Source organism: Hippocampus zosterae, chromosome 11 (assembly GCF_025434085.1).
Source record: "Hippocampus zosterae strain Florida chromosome 11, ASM2543408v3, whole genome shotgun sequence".
NCBI classification, from domain to species: domain Eukaryota; kingdom Metazoa; phylum Chordata; class Actinopteri; order Syngnathiformes; family Syngnathidae; genus Hippocampus; species Hippocampus zosterae.
In genome coordinates, this window is record NC_067461.1 from 19,239,633 (window position 1) to 19,254,896 (window position 15,264).

Here is a 15,264-nt window from a genome sequence, read left to right on the forward strand (position 1 = left end):
GCTCACACCTATTCAAATGATCAGGTGTGTTGCAGCAGCCAGAGACAGAAAACAAGGATGGCATCAATTTCCTATACAGTACTGTTTGCAGGGAGAGATGGAAAACAAGCTGCACATCAATTTCCCATACTATTTGCCCATAGCGTGAACACTAATTACCAAACTTCCCAGTTTCATTTGACATGAGGAAATTGTTTATGCATTCTTGTGTTTTCTTTTGGTGCTGTACAGAGTGAATGAGAAAAAGAAACATTTAAAAATGCTGTTATTACAAAACAGTTGCGGTGCAACAACTATGTAATGTAAGAAGTAAATAGAGAACTATTTCAGATGCAAATCCTAACTATTAAAAGTATGTTCTGAAGGTCCGTGAAGGAGAGCAGCTCTGTACACAAAAGACGATTCAATATGATTCTTGAAACATGGGGCACGATGCCATTCAAGGATGTAACATTTTTTAAATGTAACAATTCCATTTGGTGGGATTCAATGGGATTGTAGTATACCCTTTCAAAAATTTGTAAACAGCGGTGATGTCAGACTCTGCAGTTTACCAGATTAGACTGCAATCGAATGTCTGCTTCTCAGCTTGCTCCCTCTAGTAACGTGAAACATGCCAGCAAGTCCTTTGAATGGCTCACAAAAATATATTAATTAATGAAGCACATGGTGTGGCCAAGTCAGAGTCCAAACTTCGATTTTTTAGATGTGTCATCTGGCTTTTCGGTTTTTAGCATTAACCTTGATTTAAGTGGCTTCCCAATGGATGATGATCATAAATATCTTTTGGACTAAGGTTAAGTCAGCAGTATTATCCATGATGGTGTAGTGTAGGATAAGAAAAAAATACAGAGACAATTTTGGCTCAGTAAGTCTTTGCAGGGAGTAGAAGTGTATCCCTGTTTTTCTTTGAATGGCAACATCTCAAATAGTGGTTGGGGGTTGGGTAGTAGTCGCTTCCTTTCGCTATGCTGGCTGACTCTACAGTCACGTGGTACAGTTTCGTTCTGATGCTGCTGTAACTGGAAGGCTACGGTAAAAGGGGGTGATTAATGCTACACACAAGAGACGGTTGAATGATGGAAAGGAATCCTTTCGCAGCAAGATGGATTGGAAATTGTATCACACTGCTTTAGCATAATAGTTATATAGGTTATACAATTTTTCCCGTGTTTTTTCCTGCCGTTGAGGTTGCGCAGTTTTACCCGTACTTTTTTGTGTGTGCAGGCTGTGCAATATACATCTTTACATTATTTCTAAATATTTCACACATGAAGAAAAATAATATTTGGAATACGTTTACTTTGTGTAGACAATGACGCAAAACCAATTAAAATGCTGGTGATGAAAACCACATAGAAGCCACTTGGAATTACAAAATACAAAGGCAAAGCAGTTATTTTATTATGGGTATGGAAGTCAGTCACACATCAAATATAACCTGATTTATTGTAGTTCTTCCGAGTCCTATTCCTATTGGGCAATATTTGCAAAAGCCAGCCCTCATCAACACGCATCCTCGTTGCTAGGCTTAAAATCTTTTGTCCTTGTCATTTACGCACCGAATAGGGTCGAAGATAGAGCAAGTCGGCGACGCTCGACAGCGTTCGACAAAATTTTCATCTTAATCATGTAATATTAGGTGAGGGGAACCCTTTGAGGGGAGCGGGCGCAGCGTGTCTTAAATGGGAAATTTGTTGGGCAACTGGCGATTCAAGGAGCCGAGCACCGTGGAAGAATGCGACTCGACGTGGGGATCGGACTCGGAGAGCGACGAACCTGCGGCGGAAGACGACAGCGGCATCTCTGATAGCGTGAGCCCGGCGGAGAGCGAGTGGCCCGCCGGAAACAATGGAGACTTGTCCCCGAAGGTACGGGGGAGGCAGCTTTCGCTGGGTGGTCGCGTTTGGGGGCAGACCAAGGCACAAGAAAGGGCAAATTATCTTTCACCTCGACATTACGTAATTCTAAGATGACTCTTATTCTTGACAGCAATACTCCTATGTTGTGAACTTTAACCCATTTATCTATTCGCTTCACGTAATGTTAAATAAAAGCCAGCAGCACTTACTTGTCGCTAATGTAGGCTGCATGAAACCTATTACTGCATGACAGCCTCACATGACTACGAACGATCTCCAAAACTGTTCACATTACAATTACAATACTCTACTGTATAGAACTAATCGTAACAGTAGTTGTGGAAGGCTACTTTTTTGTGATGGGATGCGGCCGTTTATTTCTTCAAATGTCAAGTGGACAGACTGACACCAATCAGACAGAATTATGATTGCCTGCACAAAATAAATATACCCCATATTTGCTGTGGTCCAGAATACTCTTTCCTTGCAAAATTAATAATGCCCAGTTTTGGTTGACACGGTCAGAGGGAACTATAATTTACAATTTAAAAACACATTTTCATTTTCCAATACAGTACATTTCAGCATCACCTTTACATTGCCTCTTACACCGTGGAAGAGACATTTAAATGTCACCCAGCAAAATGTCTGTGCTGATTTGAAAGAAAAATGGCAGTAGGCCAAACAGTATAAAAATGACATTTCCTCAGCTCCTGTATTAGAAACCCACATCCACACAAGTTTTGGGCTTCCACACAAATGCTTTTTTTTCATTCAAGCTGCAACTTTCGAGAATTGGTCAGTTGTATGGCAACTATTTGTTCATATGTGAACGACATGAATGGGATTAGGGGGAATTCATTGACCAAGAGAAGCTATATCACATGGTCGAAACTTGAAGCATGCATGCTCATGAAGTGGCACCCTATGCAAAGGCCCTTACTAATAACATGGCTTCCAGGCAAACACACTGTCATAACAAGGTTGGTATTTCAAGTGGAATTTAGCTCTCTAATTTTACTTCTTAAATGTTGCACCATGTCACAGTGATTCATTGACCATTTTAGATATTTATTTTGGTATGCTACTCACTCAGCGGATATTTAAATTATTAGATTTTAATGTGTGTATTTAATATAACACATTTAAATGTATTATATTAAATAAACACACTAAAATGAGTGAGTGCCATACCAAAATAAATATCTAAAATGGTCAATGAATCACTGAGAGAGGTGGAGAGAGAAACGTATTTAAATGTATTTCTCTCTTTCCCTCCCTATACACTATATCGATCGATCTCTCTCTCTTGATAGATAGATAGATAGATAGATAGATAGATAGATAGATAGATAGATAGATAGATAGATAGATAGATAGATAGATAGATAGATAGATAGATAGATAGATAATCTATCCTATAATGCCGAGCAGCAGTTTTAATGTTGGGATATCTTTATTTGAATAATAAAAATTGAGACAGATAAGCCAATTTGGATGCTCTTTTTTGCCGTCTGAAAGCCGCAGTGCAAAGCTTCTATCGCCCCCCTTGGCTGGAAATCGACATTACAACAACCGGGCAATCACTTTGCTGTGACGTCCGCTATTCCAAGCCCCCACATCCCAACTGTGCATTTCAAACATATTTATCCTGTTTTGAATGCCAGCCAATGGGTAAAAAATATGGAGTCTTTGGAAGATGTAATTAATGTATAAAAATTTTCTGACAGAACCACAAAATAATAATGTTACTTCACTTTTTACAATTGAAAGACAAATGGGCACGCTCACACTATTTCTGGGTAAAATGTGTAATTTCTGGTTTGTCATTTCCGGAAGATCATTTTCAGCTCAACAAAAAATACAAATGATCAATTACACAAATACAGCAAGATGCTCGTGGAGCTGGTAGGCATAATCAGCATTTGTCAGCTCCTTTTGTCTTGGCTTCAGTAAATAGATTATTTTGCTAGTCGACTAATCATTGACAGTGATCGTCATTAGTTGACGATTCGGATCATATTTAAATGGCGGCATATTGCACCAGCCAGCAGCTGCTCTTATATAACCATCATTAACTTACAGTTTCCATTCTTAAATTATGCACAAATTAACACAACCATCCATCCATTTTCTAATCCGCTTATCCTCATGAGAGTCATGGGCGTGTTGGAGTCTATTTTAGCTGTCTTCGTGCAGTAAGCAGGGGACATCCTGAACCGGTTGCCAGCCAATCGCAGGGCACACAGAGACGAACAACCATCCGCGCTCACACTCACACCTAGGGACAATTCAGAGTTTTCACTAACCTGCCATGCAGGTTTTTGGAACATAGGAGGAAACCCACACAGGCAGGGAGAGATCATACAAACTCCACACAGGAAGGCCAGGGCCTGGATTTGAACTCTTGAACTCCGCACTGTGGGGCGGATGTGCGAACCGGTCCTCCACTGTGTCATTGTATAGTCTAAGTACGTGTATAGTCAATTTAAAAATGGATCTGGATCAAGATGATTTTATTCTAGTCATTATTGCTTGCTTGACAATATTGCTCAATTTACAAGGCAATGGTAATGCGTCTATTACAGCCAGTTGACACTTGAATAAGATATCGCACTTCTCTTTTGGAAACTATATGGCCTTGTTTTATATGATTCAATAGCATTTCTCTCTTTCTTCTTCCGGCAGCTGACTGATTCTCCAGAGTTTCTACCAAAGATGAAAAGGAGTTTCTACGCTGCCAGAGACTTGTACAAATACCGCCACTGCTATCCGGTAACTGCAGACACAAATAGTTATGTGCCAAAGACGTGGGTGAACTGGACTAAACTGTTGCTCAGTTTGTGGGGTTCTGCAACAAGTTTTCATAAGTGGGTGACAGTCAGCCACTAGTTTTGCTGCCATTTCAACTTGCAAGCAAAAGGCATCACAACGTTGCAGATTTAATCCAATCCAAAAAATGCTTTTTAGTCACACGAGATTTCACAACAAAAAGCATGCGGTATCACAACAACACTTACAGTGTTGTTTTTGGCATTGTAGATTTAATCTTAGTTTTGGGGGAATTAATCTCTTTTAGTTTTAGTAACATTTTAGTCTTTCTTATTCGTGACAGTTTGAGTCTAGTTCTCGTTGACAAAAACTCAAAAAGGTTTTAAGCATACAAGCATACAATTCCTTCTCCCGAAAAAACAGTTGGATTGTATGTGTGTCAATTCACTTTACCTTACTATACAGGCATGACCAATCAATATACTTGAGGCATAATCTTACTGTTAAACGGGTTGAGCGTTTTCATGAAGTAACCAAACCACACATCTTAGCCGGGTACATGTTTCCAGCAATGCTTACAGACAGTAAATGTTTGCACTCCCTCATCATTGTTTATAACCTTGAAACCTGAATCACAGCGGAAATTTAACTGAAGCTGGAGCTTCAACAAATTTTCGTCACTCCAATACTCTGCTTGTGGTCACAGATTTTCTGCTTTACGGCATCAATAAGCCGGATACAACAGTTGTGAGTCGGTGAATGCGGAGTGCACACGCAGCGTCAATGCCAAGACCAAAATACATGGGCCAGAATACTGACTGTACTGGAAAAATTGAGATCGCTGGGTCACTTGTTAAGGATCAGGGATCAGCCAGAAAATTGTGATCGGTGCACCCTTAAAATATATACCAGTATATATATATATGGTATTCATACATGAATTTGAGAGAGAGAGAGAGAGATTATGATACAACCTTCCTCAAATTTTTGTACAGCGGTATTTGCGGCCACAGAAGAAATCATTACATTATTGGTGAGAGTCTGCGTAATGGTTCATCATCCTCGATGGACCATAAAGCTGCCTGAACAAACACAAGCACAACTCTACTTGTTTGATCTCACAGTTTGGCTTTGTCTGAGGTACACACTGAGTGTGCAGAGTGGGAATATAACAAAGTCGCTTTTGCCTCAGGTTTCTTTTTTGCTTTTTTCTTCTTTTGTGTATGTGTGTGTGCAGAGTTACAAAAAGTCCCGGCAACCCAATGAGTACCGTAACCTACGTTTCTACCTGAACAAGATCCCACTTGTACCTGACGGTGAGCCAAAAACATATTCGAATACAGTATTTGTACAAGACCTTTTGCTTGTGTCGAGAGAAGAGAGTGAAGTGATTCCCCACTGATAGCTAAATGTCTGTCAGTTTATAGCTAGCGTACGTTGTCTCATTAGGTATCTACATCGAAGAAATTTTGACAAGGTGGAGAGGTGATTATGACAAGCTGGAGCACAATCACACCTACATTCAGTGGTAAGAAAGACATTGTATGTTGCCATGTATGGCACTATTGAAACTGTAACTCCCCAGAAAGGTTTCATTAGATGGCATTATTCCTGATATTCTGTACTTTATTGATGAACAATTTTGTTGTTGTGTTTTTTCTTCAACTGCTGGATGGAAGGCTGTTCCCATTACGAGAACAAGGGCTAAACTTCTACGCACATGAACTGACTCAGGATGAGATTAAAGTAAGACACACACAACTTCACTAACACTACACGGAACAGCTGTATGTCTACAGCAGGGGTGGCCAACCAGGCAGAGACTAAGAGCCAATTTTTTTACTGTGTTACTGCAAAGAGCCCCCCACACACACGACCATGCACTCGCGCACATATGCATGCATGCCACAACGAGCAACAGCCGGAGCGCCCAAACATAAATAAAACCTTAAGACACAAACACATAAATCGGGGTTTTTTTTGCCCCCCATTTCCTCCTCCCACAGCTCTCGGTCGCCCTGGGACCAGTCTGCTGGCTCTTGGTTGATTGCGATTGACGTATTGGGCACCCCTGCCCTAAAAACAATTCGCTGACTAGCTCAGCACTTAGTGCCGTTGTCTGCGCACGAGCAGTGATTCAGTCATCTGATTGGTTGCCCTCCATGTCAATTAAGTAACGGGATTGATAATAGGCTGACATAGTACGTTCTGTGTATTGAGCACCATTGTTTGAATGGCAGCGCCATCGCCGAAGCATTTTCGACAATTGTCGTGTGAAAGCCCAGGAGCCGCATGGAACCAGCCAAAGAGCTGCATGCGGCTCGCGAGCCGCGGGTTGGCCACCGCTGGTCTACAGCATGGGTGTCAGCGGAAAGCTCTGCAGGAGCCTGATAACCATCCAAGACCGCAGTCGGGCACATGTGGTCTCCAGTTTTCTCTTACTCAAGAAATGTAGCTTTTGCTGCAAAAAAAACCCCAAGTCCCTCAAAATATTTCTCTGTGTTTGTGATTTAATGGCGATCATGAACATCACTACGACATCCAGATACATGTAAATGGCCACTTTTAACCACTATTAATGTCTCCTTACAGGAATTCCAAAGCACTCGAGAAGCCAAGCGCAGGTTCTTGGCGGCTTATTCCCTGATGTTGGACTTCTACGGCATCAAACTACTCGATAAGAGCGGAAATGTTGCTCGTTCTTCCAACTGGCAGGAGCGCTTCCATCACCTTAATGAGTCAGTAAACAAATGATTTCTTACTTGAACATCATTGACACTGATGGTGTGCAGTTCAGACGTTATATTTAACATTAGGTTTTGTCCGGAGATAGAGATTTAGACCCTACTGTTGAATTGCAGTAATGCATGTTGTTTATGTCTTTGCACTTTTGCCTTTTGTACGCACTCCTCAGGGTCATAGAAATGGCCAAATTGTACACCCGCTTCACCTCGCAGTGTGCAATGCTCGCTGCACACCATTTTGCAAAATCTCTACTACCTACGAGCCATGGATGGATAGCTAATAAGGGTAAACCTGATGCGACGGCAAAAGTTTGCTTTACATCCCATGTCAACAAAGCGCACGTCATTAATCATCGCCTCCACAGCGGCGAAAAAGCTGTACTTCTGTCATTGGTTATATGATGAAGACAAAGGGAAGCTGGGGAGAATGATAGGAAGCTATGCTAATAGCCAAGCTATTGAAATGCGGGGTCAAAACACCAAAATAAGCGCTCATGTGATTATTGCACTTGTCACATGGAACCGTGTTACAGTGGAGAGTGACTAACTTCGAACGGCAAACTATTCAACCACTTCAGTCACTGGGATGAAAATAATACACACGAACAAAGACAGTTATGAAGACCGGAAATGATGGACGATGTGAGTGCATTCGCCAGCTGAGAGGAAGAGCTATCCTCGGTAAAAGTTTATTAGTTACGTAATAAGACAGAAAAGACAGAAAATACAGCCTCGGCCTTCCTGTGTGGAGTTGGCATGTTCTCTCCGTGACTACGGGGGTTTTCTCCAGGTAATTCCTCCCACATCCCAAAAACATGAGTGGCAGGTTAATGGAACACTCACTGGTAAATGTAAGCACGGATGGTTGTTCAGCTCAGTATGCCCTGCGATTGGCTGGCAACCAGTTCAGGGGATATCCCGCCTACTGCCCAAAGGCAGCTGGGAATTACCAGATTTTTTTCACGGACTGGCAAAAGGAACTGGTTGAAGTATATTCCCGTACGATCTTCCACTACTAGTATTTATTCTTACTTTTTTCAATTTGTTTGTGCGAACTGGTGGTTGGGATACCACTGATCTATACAATCTGACTGCACTTCTGGGAAGTGTATGTACTGTATTGGCCCGAATATAAGACGGCCCTGATTATAAGACGACCCCCTCTTTTTCAAGACTCAAGTTTGAAAAAAGACTTTTTGAACACCCAATTAATATTTATACAGAAAATAATTACAGTACATCTGAAACAAATGATTACAATAATATATTTGAGAGAAAAAGCATGTTATTTTGCTGAATTCAAATCTTAATATCTGAACCTCTAAATATGTAAATTAAAGTGCAATCACATTCTTAAATGAATGGCTTCTGGTTTTTGAAATGTAAATTAGATCATAATTTCTCATGTGCCGGTTAATCTTCGACCCACTTTTTCTCCAGATTGTCGCTACGTTTCTCCATTTTCTGCTATCTCTTCTATTATTTTCTTCTCTTTTCCTTCTCACCACTATTTTTATTTTACTTCTTCGTGCTACCACTATTTTTATTTTTATTCTTCGTGACAGGGGTTGACTTTGGCCTGGGGAGTCAAGTTCGGCATTCGCTTCAATGATATCTGGCGCCATCTAGCGTTGTGAATGGGTATAATGTCTAGACCCCGAATATAAGACGACCCCCACTTTTTCAGTCTTATTTCAATGCAAAAAACACTGTCTTATATTTGGGCCAATACGGTACTATGCTACTGTCTTTAGCGGAAACACTTTTTGCATCACATGAACTAATTTTCACTAATGTTTTATTTTGTGAAGGTCACAGCACAACTACCTGCGCATCACTCGCATTCTGAAGTCGCTGGGCGAGCTCGGCTACGAGGCCTTCAAAGCTCCATTGGTCCGCCTGTTCTTGGAGGAGTCGCTACATCGCAACACGCTTCCCAACATGCAGCACAGCATACTGGAATACTTCGTATACACCATCCGTCGGCCAGCCGCCCGCAGACACCTGCTGCGCTACGCCCGCCAGCACTACAAGCCTGCTCACGCCTTCCTCTGGGGTCCGCCACCTAAGAGATCCAAACCCAAAAGTGGAGATGTTGGTGCTAGTGTGGGGGCTGGGAGCAGTGGGATCCGAGCTCCTGCTCCCACACCTGAACCTCAGAGGAGAGGGGGGGAGACGAGCTTCATCCCTGCATCTGGATGTAGCGGGACATTTGTGTCTTACCACGATGCCACAGTTTGCCAGGATGTGGATGCAGAGAGTCTGAATGCATACACACCGCTGGGCTCCAGCATGGATGGACCAGAGGGAGTATTTATGATGATGCTGGAGAGGAATAATTACAGTGGGTCTGTTCCTTTGTAAGATGCCAGTTGTCTCCTTTGACTGAAACTGGCTTTTAAGAGTAAAGTAGACATATTCACGTGAAGAAAACAATGCTTGTTCTTGAGGTTTTTAGGACCCTATACAATAGGAAAGTAAATTAAGGCAAAACAGTTTATTGTATTACTTGTTGTTAGCGGAAAAAATCTTAAGGGCTTAGGATAAACATATATTAGCTGTTGATTAATTTTAGCCAGGGTTGCCCAACCTTTTTTGACCGAAGATCGACTTTTCAAGCCAACCAACTTTCGCGATTGGTCATCACCGCATGGGCACGCATACACGTGTGCATGCGCACACGCCATTCCTTACCAGTGCGATCGATGAAGTGTAGACGAACAAACTGAATCAGAAAAAAAAGAAAAACGCAACATCTCTGATTGCAAGCTGCATTTGCAGACTGTTGACCGCGAACAACTTCCGGAGAGGGAGGTCACGCGCCCCCGTCGGTTAAAGGTGACCTGCTTTTTTTAGATTATTAGATTATTTTTTACTTTTTTGTGAAAGTGATAGGATACTTAGGGTGCAGTGTACACTTGCACAAAAATATATAATATCAATAACACGAACCCCCGCCCAGATCGACTAGTTGGTCACCCCTGATTTAAGCCAAGCAAGAGAATGTTGGCTAGGGCAGGACAAGAAAACAAGACCACACGTGGGACTAAATACCCAAACCATGTGAAATGGTTGAGGCACAAATCAGGGACATTTGAACACAAGACTAAAGATGGCCTTTTATTTGTGTGGGTTGGAGTATTGGCTAACATGGTTACTGATGTTTTGGGGCACTTGAAAAGTAGATGCTTGTCATGCTGATCCACAGTTAATCAAACCCCGAAAGTGGAGCCACAGTAGGATGACAGCCCAAAAGGGTGAAAATTAAATACATCAAAAAACAACATTTTCAAATAACCGACAAATCCAAAATACGGCCAGGGAATTTTAAATAAGCTATTGTTATTTTGAAATATGTTCTCAGTATTCTTTAATATCAAATTCTTCTCATTTTATTACAATTAAATATGACCGTCTCAAGGACCAGCCAATTGCCAATTACTTAAATGTCATTGTGCTGAAAAATGGCAAGATGAATTAAAAAGGCCATTGTGGAAAAATGACATTTTAAAAGAAAAATTGACTATGTGAAAAAACGTTTTTGGGTCATAAAATCTTGGAAAATAAAAGTTATTAAAAATGGATGACAATGTTAAAATCACTGTTATGAGATATTTAATTCCCATAAATTATAGTAATTACGGTACATATTAAAGAAGAATAAGACAATATTTTATAATGTTTTGCAATATATTTGTCTGTTATTTATCAAAATGGTACTTATTTCAAATTGTTGCTTTGATTCATTTCATTTGGACTCTTGTGGACTCCCACATTGCAGGACCCAAGATGAAGCCTACTTTGTATAACAACGTGAGATTTCAGGGAGAACCTTTCTATGACTACTTTTCAAACTCAGTCAAACAACAAAAAAGATCATGCACAGTAGTTTAGGATCACATAGCAATGCCTAATCAATTATACATATTGTAGAGTAATGGTAAATTCAGGTTCTGACCCTGTAAAAATAGTAAGTGCAAGTTGAATCATACAAATTGAAATGCTCCTTTTAAGATAATTGCATAGCTTCTGCAAAGACATATTAATGTGACTCACTAGTGTTTTGTAGATTTTTAAGATGGGCCATGCATTTTACTACTGTCTTTCAAAAAAAAAAAAAAAAAACGATGCAATAAATAACTGCAGGTTAATGATACAAAAAATGGCCACACTTCATGTGATTTAAAAGACATTCTGCGTTCCAGTCTTGATGAACCTAAAACTGTTCGTATTTCTGCAACATCAAATTTTTAGTGCCTGGCTGATAGGATCTACTCATATTATTGTGATTGACAATAGTAGCTTGGTAAATGTGTTACAAATGACAATGATACACATCTTAAACTATTCGGAAATCCTAATCCCCTAATGAACAATCAAGTGTGAACCATCAAAGTTATACACATTAACAGTTTATTGATCTTTAATCATTTGTAAAGTGTGTTGTACAGTATCTCCAAATGTTAATTCAGAACACGTTCATCAATAGTGTTTGTTTTGTCAAATGGTATACTATATGATATATAATTTTTGCCTGAAAAGAAAACAAACGAGTCTGCTACCATGGGAGTTTCCAGTGTACATTCAAAATCTATACAATAATACTTAACGTGACTACAGGTGCTGTACTCCGATGCAATTTCGGGCTACATTCAAAATAAAATACATACACAAATAGTCATATCATTAGGAGTAGAAGTAATATGATTTCCAAGAATGAATTATGAGCCTGAGAGAATAAAGATATAGATTGAGAATAATTAATGAGAAGTACCGGTATTGAAAATCCTTTCAAATTAAAGTTGAGTCTGTTTGACAAGCAGTGACACGTGACAACGTTTTGGTACATCAAGACCAATGTTCCCTCTAAGCTGCGCACGTGAGCAATTGCACACTGCTCTCACCCTCAAACGCAGTGACGCTATGCGCAGATGTTCCATATCTGCATTCAATTGAGCATTTCCACCAGAGTTCAAATCTACAAACGGGACACCACACCATTCCCACTTGGCTTCCAGTTTCTGTAGGGCGACAGAGGGTACAAACTCCAGTGGTGTACTGTAGTTTGAAACATACCCTGACATATACACTCACATTCACCATTGAAGAGAAACTGCATGCGAAACGTGACCACTCCATTCAGTCAAGTCAAGTTACATTTATTTATATAGCCCTGAATCACAAACAGTCTCAAAGGGCTTCACGTGTCCAAGGTTGACAACTATTGCCCTGACCTTAACCCCCAAGAGGTGCAAAAAAAAACATCTGGGGACGCTTAACTCATTCACTCCCAAAGACGTTTTTAAACGTCATTTCAGACTTGGTCTAGAATTGGCTGGTACTCAATGAGTTAAGAAACCTTGAGAAGGGGCCGCGGATTGGAAAATCCCCCTACCAGGAAGACCAGGCTGCAATAGATGCTGAGTGGGCAACATGTGACACAATATTGTACTATACTGTACATTGTCAGTTAGAATTACCGGTATATAAAAATCCATTGAACAAGATGAAGTCTAAGCATGGGCACAGTTTTCGAGCCCCTGAAATGAAGCGCTTTCGCACCTTTGAGAGGTCAGGTGACTCGAATATTTTTTGTGTTTTATTGAATGACATTTTTTCCATTATTTTTGAATGGACAATGTAGCTGTTGGAACAGTGGCAGACTGAATAGCACGTCCACCTCTCAATGCAGACGTGCCCCCGGGTGTACCTAGATGTGATTATGAGTGCAAATAGTTATTTGTCGTGTGATTGTCTAGCAGCCAGTTTAGGGTGTACCAGGGCCTACTGCCTGAAGGCAGCACGCCCACGACCCTCGTGTGAATGAGAAAATGGAGGGATGTTTGTCTCCGAAATCTCTATTCAATCATATCTTCTATTTTGGTAGATTTTATTTATTTTTTTGGTAACATAGCCACATCATGTAACTTATGATCTTCCGTTTTGGCTGCCGTATGCATGTCTGATGTTGCTCACTATCGGCCAAGGAATACTCAAGGAGTTTGTGTAAATGCTCAGACGCACGCAAACTTACAGGGAACGTTGATCAAGACCATTGTCATGACAGGAGTCGTTCAAAGTTATTATGCAAAACATTTGTGACACATTAAACCCGCCTCTTTTTATGCATTTCATCAACCATCAACAAGGAGGGTTTGAGCACATTTTTCATGGAACTACCCAATTAGTATTTGGCAAGTTTATTATTTTTTTCGGTTTGGCCCTTTGTAAGGTAGCAATAAAGGTTTGCAGAACATGTGACATTCAAATATGGCTGCCTGTGTCACCTGAAAGCCTTCGATACCAAACTGGCTGCAAATAACAGGCCTTGGTGGAATGATGTATGGTGTGCTGAACTTTTTTGATAATCTTTGTCTTCCTGTTAAAAGCGCAGTCGGGTTTCGTCACATTGCTGTTCTGCTGTTGAGACTGCTGTAAATAATAGTGCAACGTATACATTATATACTGTATATGAATTAATATATTTACATTTCAAGGATGGATACACAAAGGCAGTTTAACCTTTTCATGCACCCTGTAACCTGATAACATGATAAGCTGTCCACTGTAGTAACCACTGTCAATGAGAGGGTTAAAGCAAGGCGATATGACAAACTGACTGTGACAATGAATTGTGTGAGCACTATGAGCCCATAAATGTGAGTCTTTAATACTCTATTGTAGTGGTATGAACATCGTAATTGTCATTTTTGTATTTGTTTGAGTGAGCAGCGCCTTACACTCGACTGATACTAGTGTTATACATCAGCCTCTATTGAGTATTTCAATGTAATCGTGTATAAAGTTAGGGTCATCACTTTTGGTGGGTTTTATGAGAAATATGAGAGAGCACCACTGAAAGCCTGTCTTTTACTCAGCCACAACAGGCCTTAGCATCACACCGCTTTCAAATAGTTGACAGATGCTTGTGTTTGTTTAGATGAAACGCCTTCATTTACTTCCCGACGTGTTCTTCCTTCTGGCTGACAAGGTTGTTCCATAGCCATGTATTTGATAAAATTGTAAAACAAACTTTTCAGGTAAAATATGTGATCACATGGGCTAAACTAATAGACTTTTTCGCATACTGTGTGTATTATCTATATACAGAATGTGGGTATGCCAGTGTGTGTAACAGAGACTATTAAGTGCCTCTTTTGTATTTTATTGGTGTGTGTGTGTATGTATGTGTGTGTGTGTGTGTGTGTGTGTATATATATATATATATATATATATATATATATATATATATATATATATATATATATATATATATATATATCTTGCATCTGTGTGTATTCAGAATGAGTAATTTAATTAAATAAAGAAATATATCTCATAATCTTTGATGAAGCCTGGAGGAAACATCTTGGTGTAGTTTGTAATGGGCTCATTATATCAATATGATTCCATGTTTCACTATCGTTACATTAGTACTTCCTGAATTTTACAGTGTTAAGAAGCCTATGTAGGGTACAATAACTCAAAATGTATGTGCACAATCTGAAATAAAATATTGGCCTTGTGGTTGTGAGTTTAGTCTGTATTTAACAAGTAGCCTTGAATATTTAAAAACTTTTACAAAACTATATTTTTGTGCTCACAGGAACTTGGACAAATGATAACTTCATTGATGACCTATACTTCCCGGTATATATTCATTTTTGGTGATTTACCAAAAATTATATGTTTGTTATTTTAAGAAGGCCATTTATCCCCCCACATCCCCAAAAAACAATACATTGGATCTATCTGAACATGCTCACCAATAATTCACAGAATTTGTTCAGAATGAAGGACATGGTGAGATCAATCATTTTGAAAATCTAATTCTGGAATGATACAGGAATAAATCTATTCCTACACTGCACATTCCATATTTTTGT

General features: G+C 40.0%; 1 protein-coding gene across 3 annotated transcripts; it reads left to right on the plus strand.

The window, feature by feature from the left end:
• The first annotated feature begins 989 nt into the window (after positions 1 to 989).
• On the plus strand, positions 990 to 14,905 carry ogfrl1 (opioid growth factor receptor-like 1). Of its 3 annotated transcripts, XM_052081124.1 has the most exons (7): positions 1,007 to 1,871; positions 4,551 to 4,637; positions 5,872 to 5,950; positions 6,084 to 6,162; positions 6,314 to 6,380; positions 7,227 to 7,372; positions 9,190 to 14,905. In XM_052081124.1, exons 1-7 carry the CDS (start codon positions 1,686 to 1,688, stop codon positions 9,740 to 9,742), a joined length of 1,197 nt encoding a protein of 398 aa, XP_051937084.1. In that variant the 5' UTR covers positions 1,007 to 1,685; the 3' UTR covers positions 9,743 to 14,905. The 3 variants fall into 3 exon arrangements, with proteins under 3 accessions (XP_051937086.1, XP_051937084.1, XP_051937085.1); XM_052081126.1 differs by lacking the exon at positions 4,551 to 4,637 and having other exon boundaries at positions 990 to 1,871; XM_052081125.1 differs by lacking the exon at positions 1,007 to 1,871 and having other exon boundaries at positions 5,630 to 5,950.
• The last annotated feature ends 359 nt before the right edge of the window (positions 14,906 to 15,264 follow it).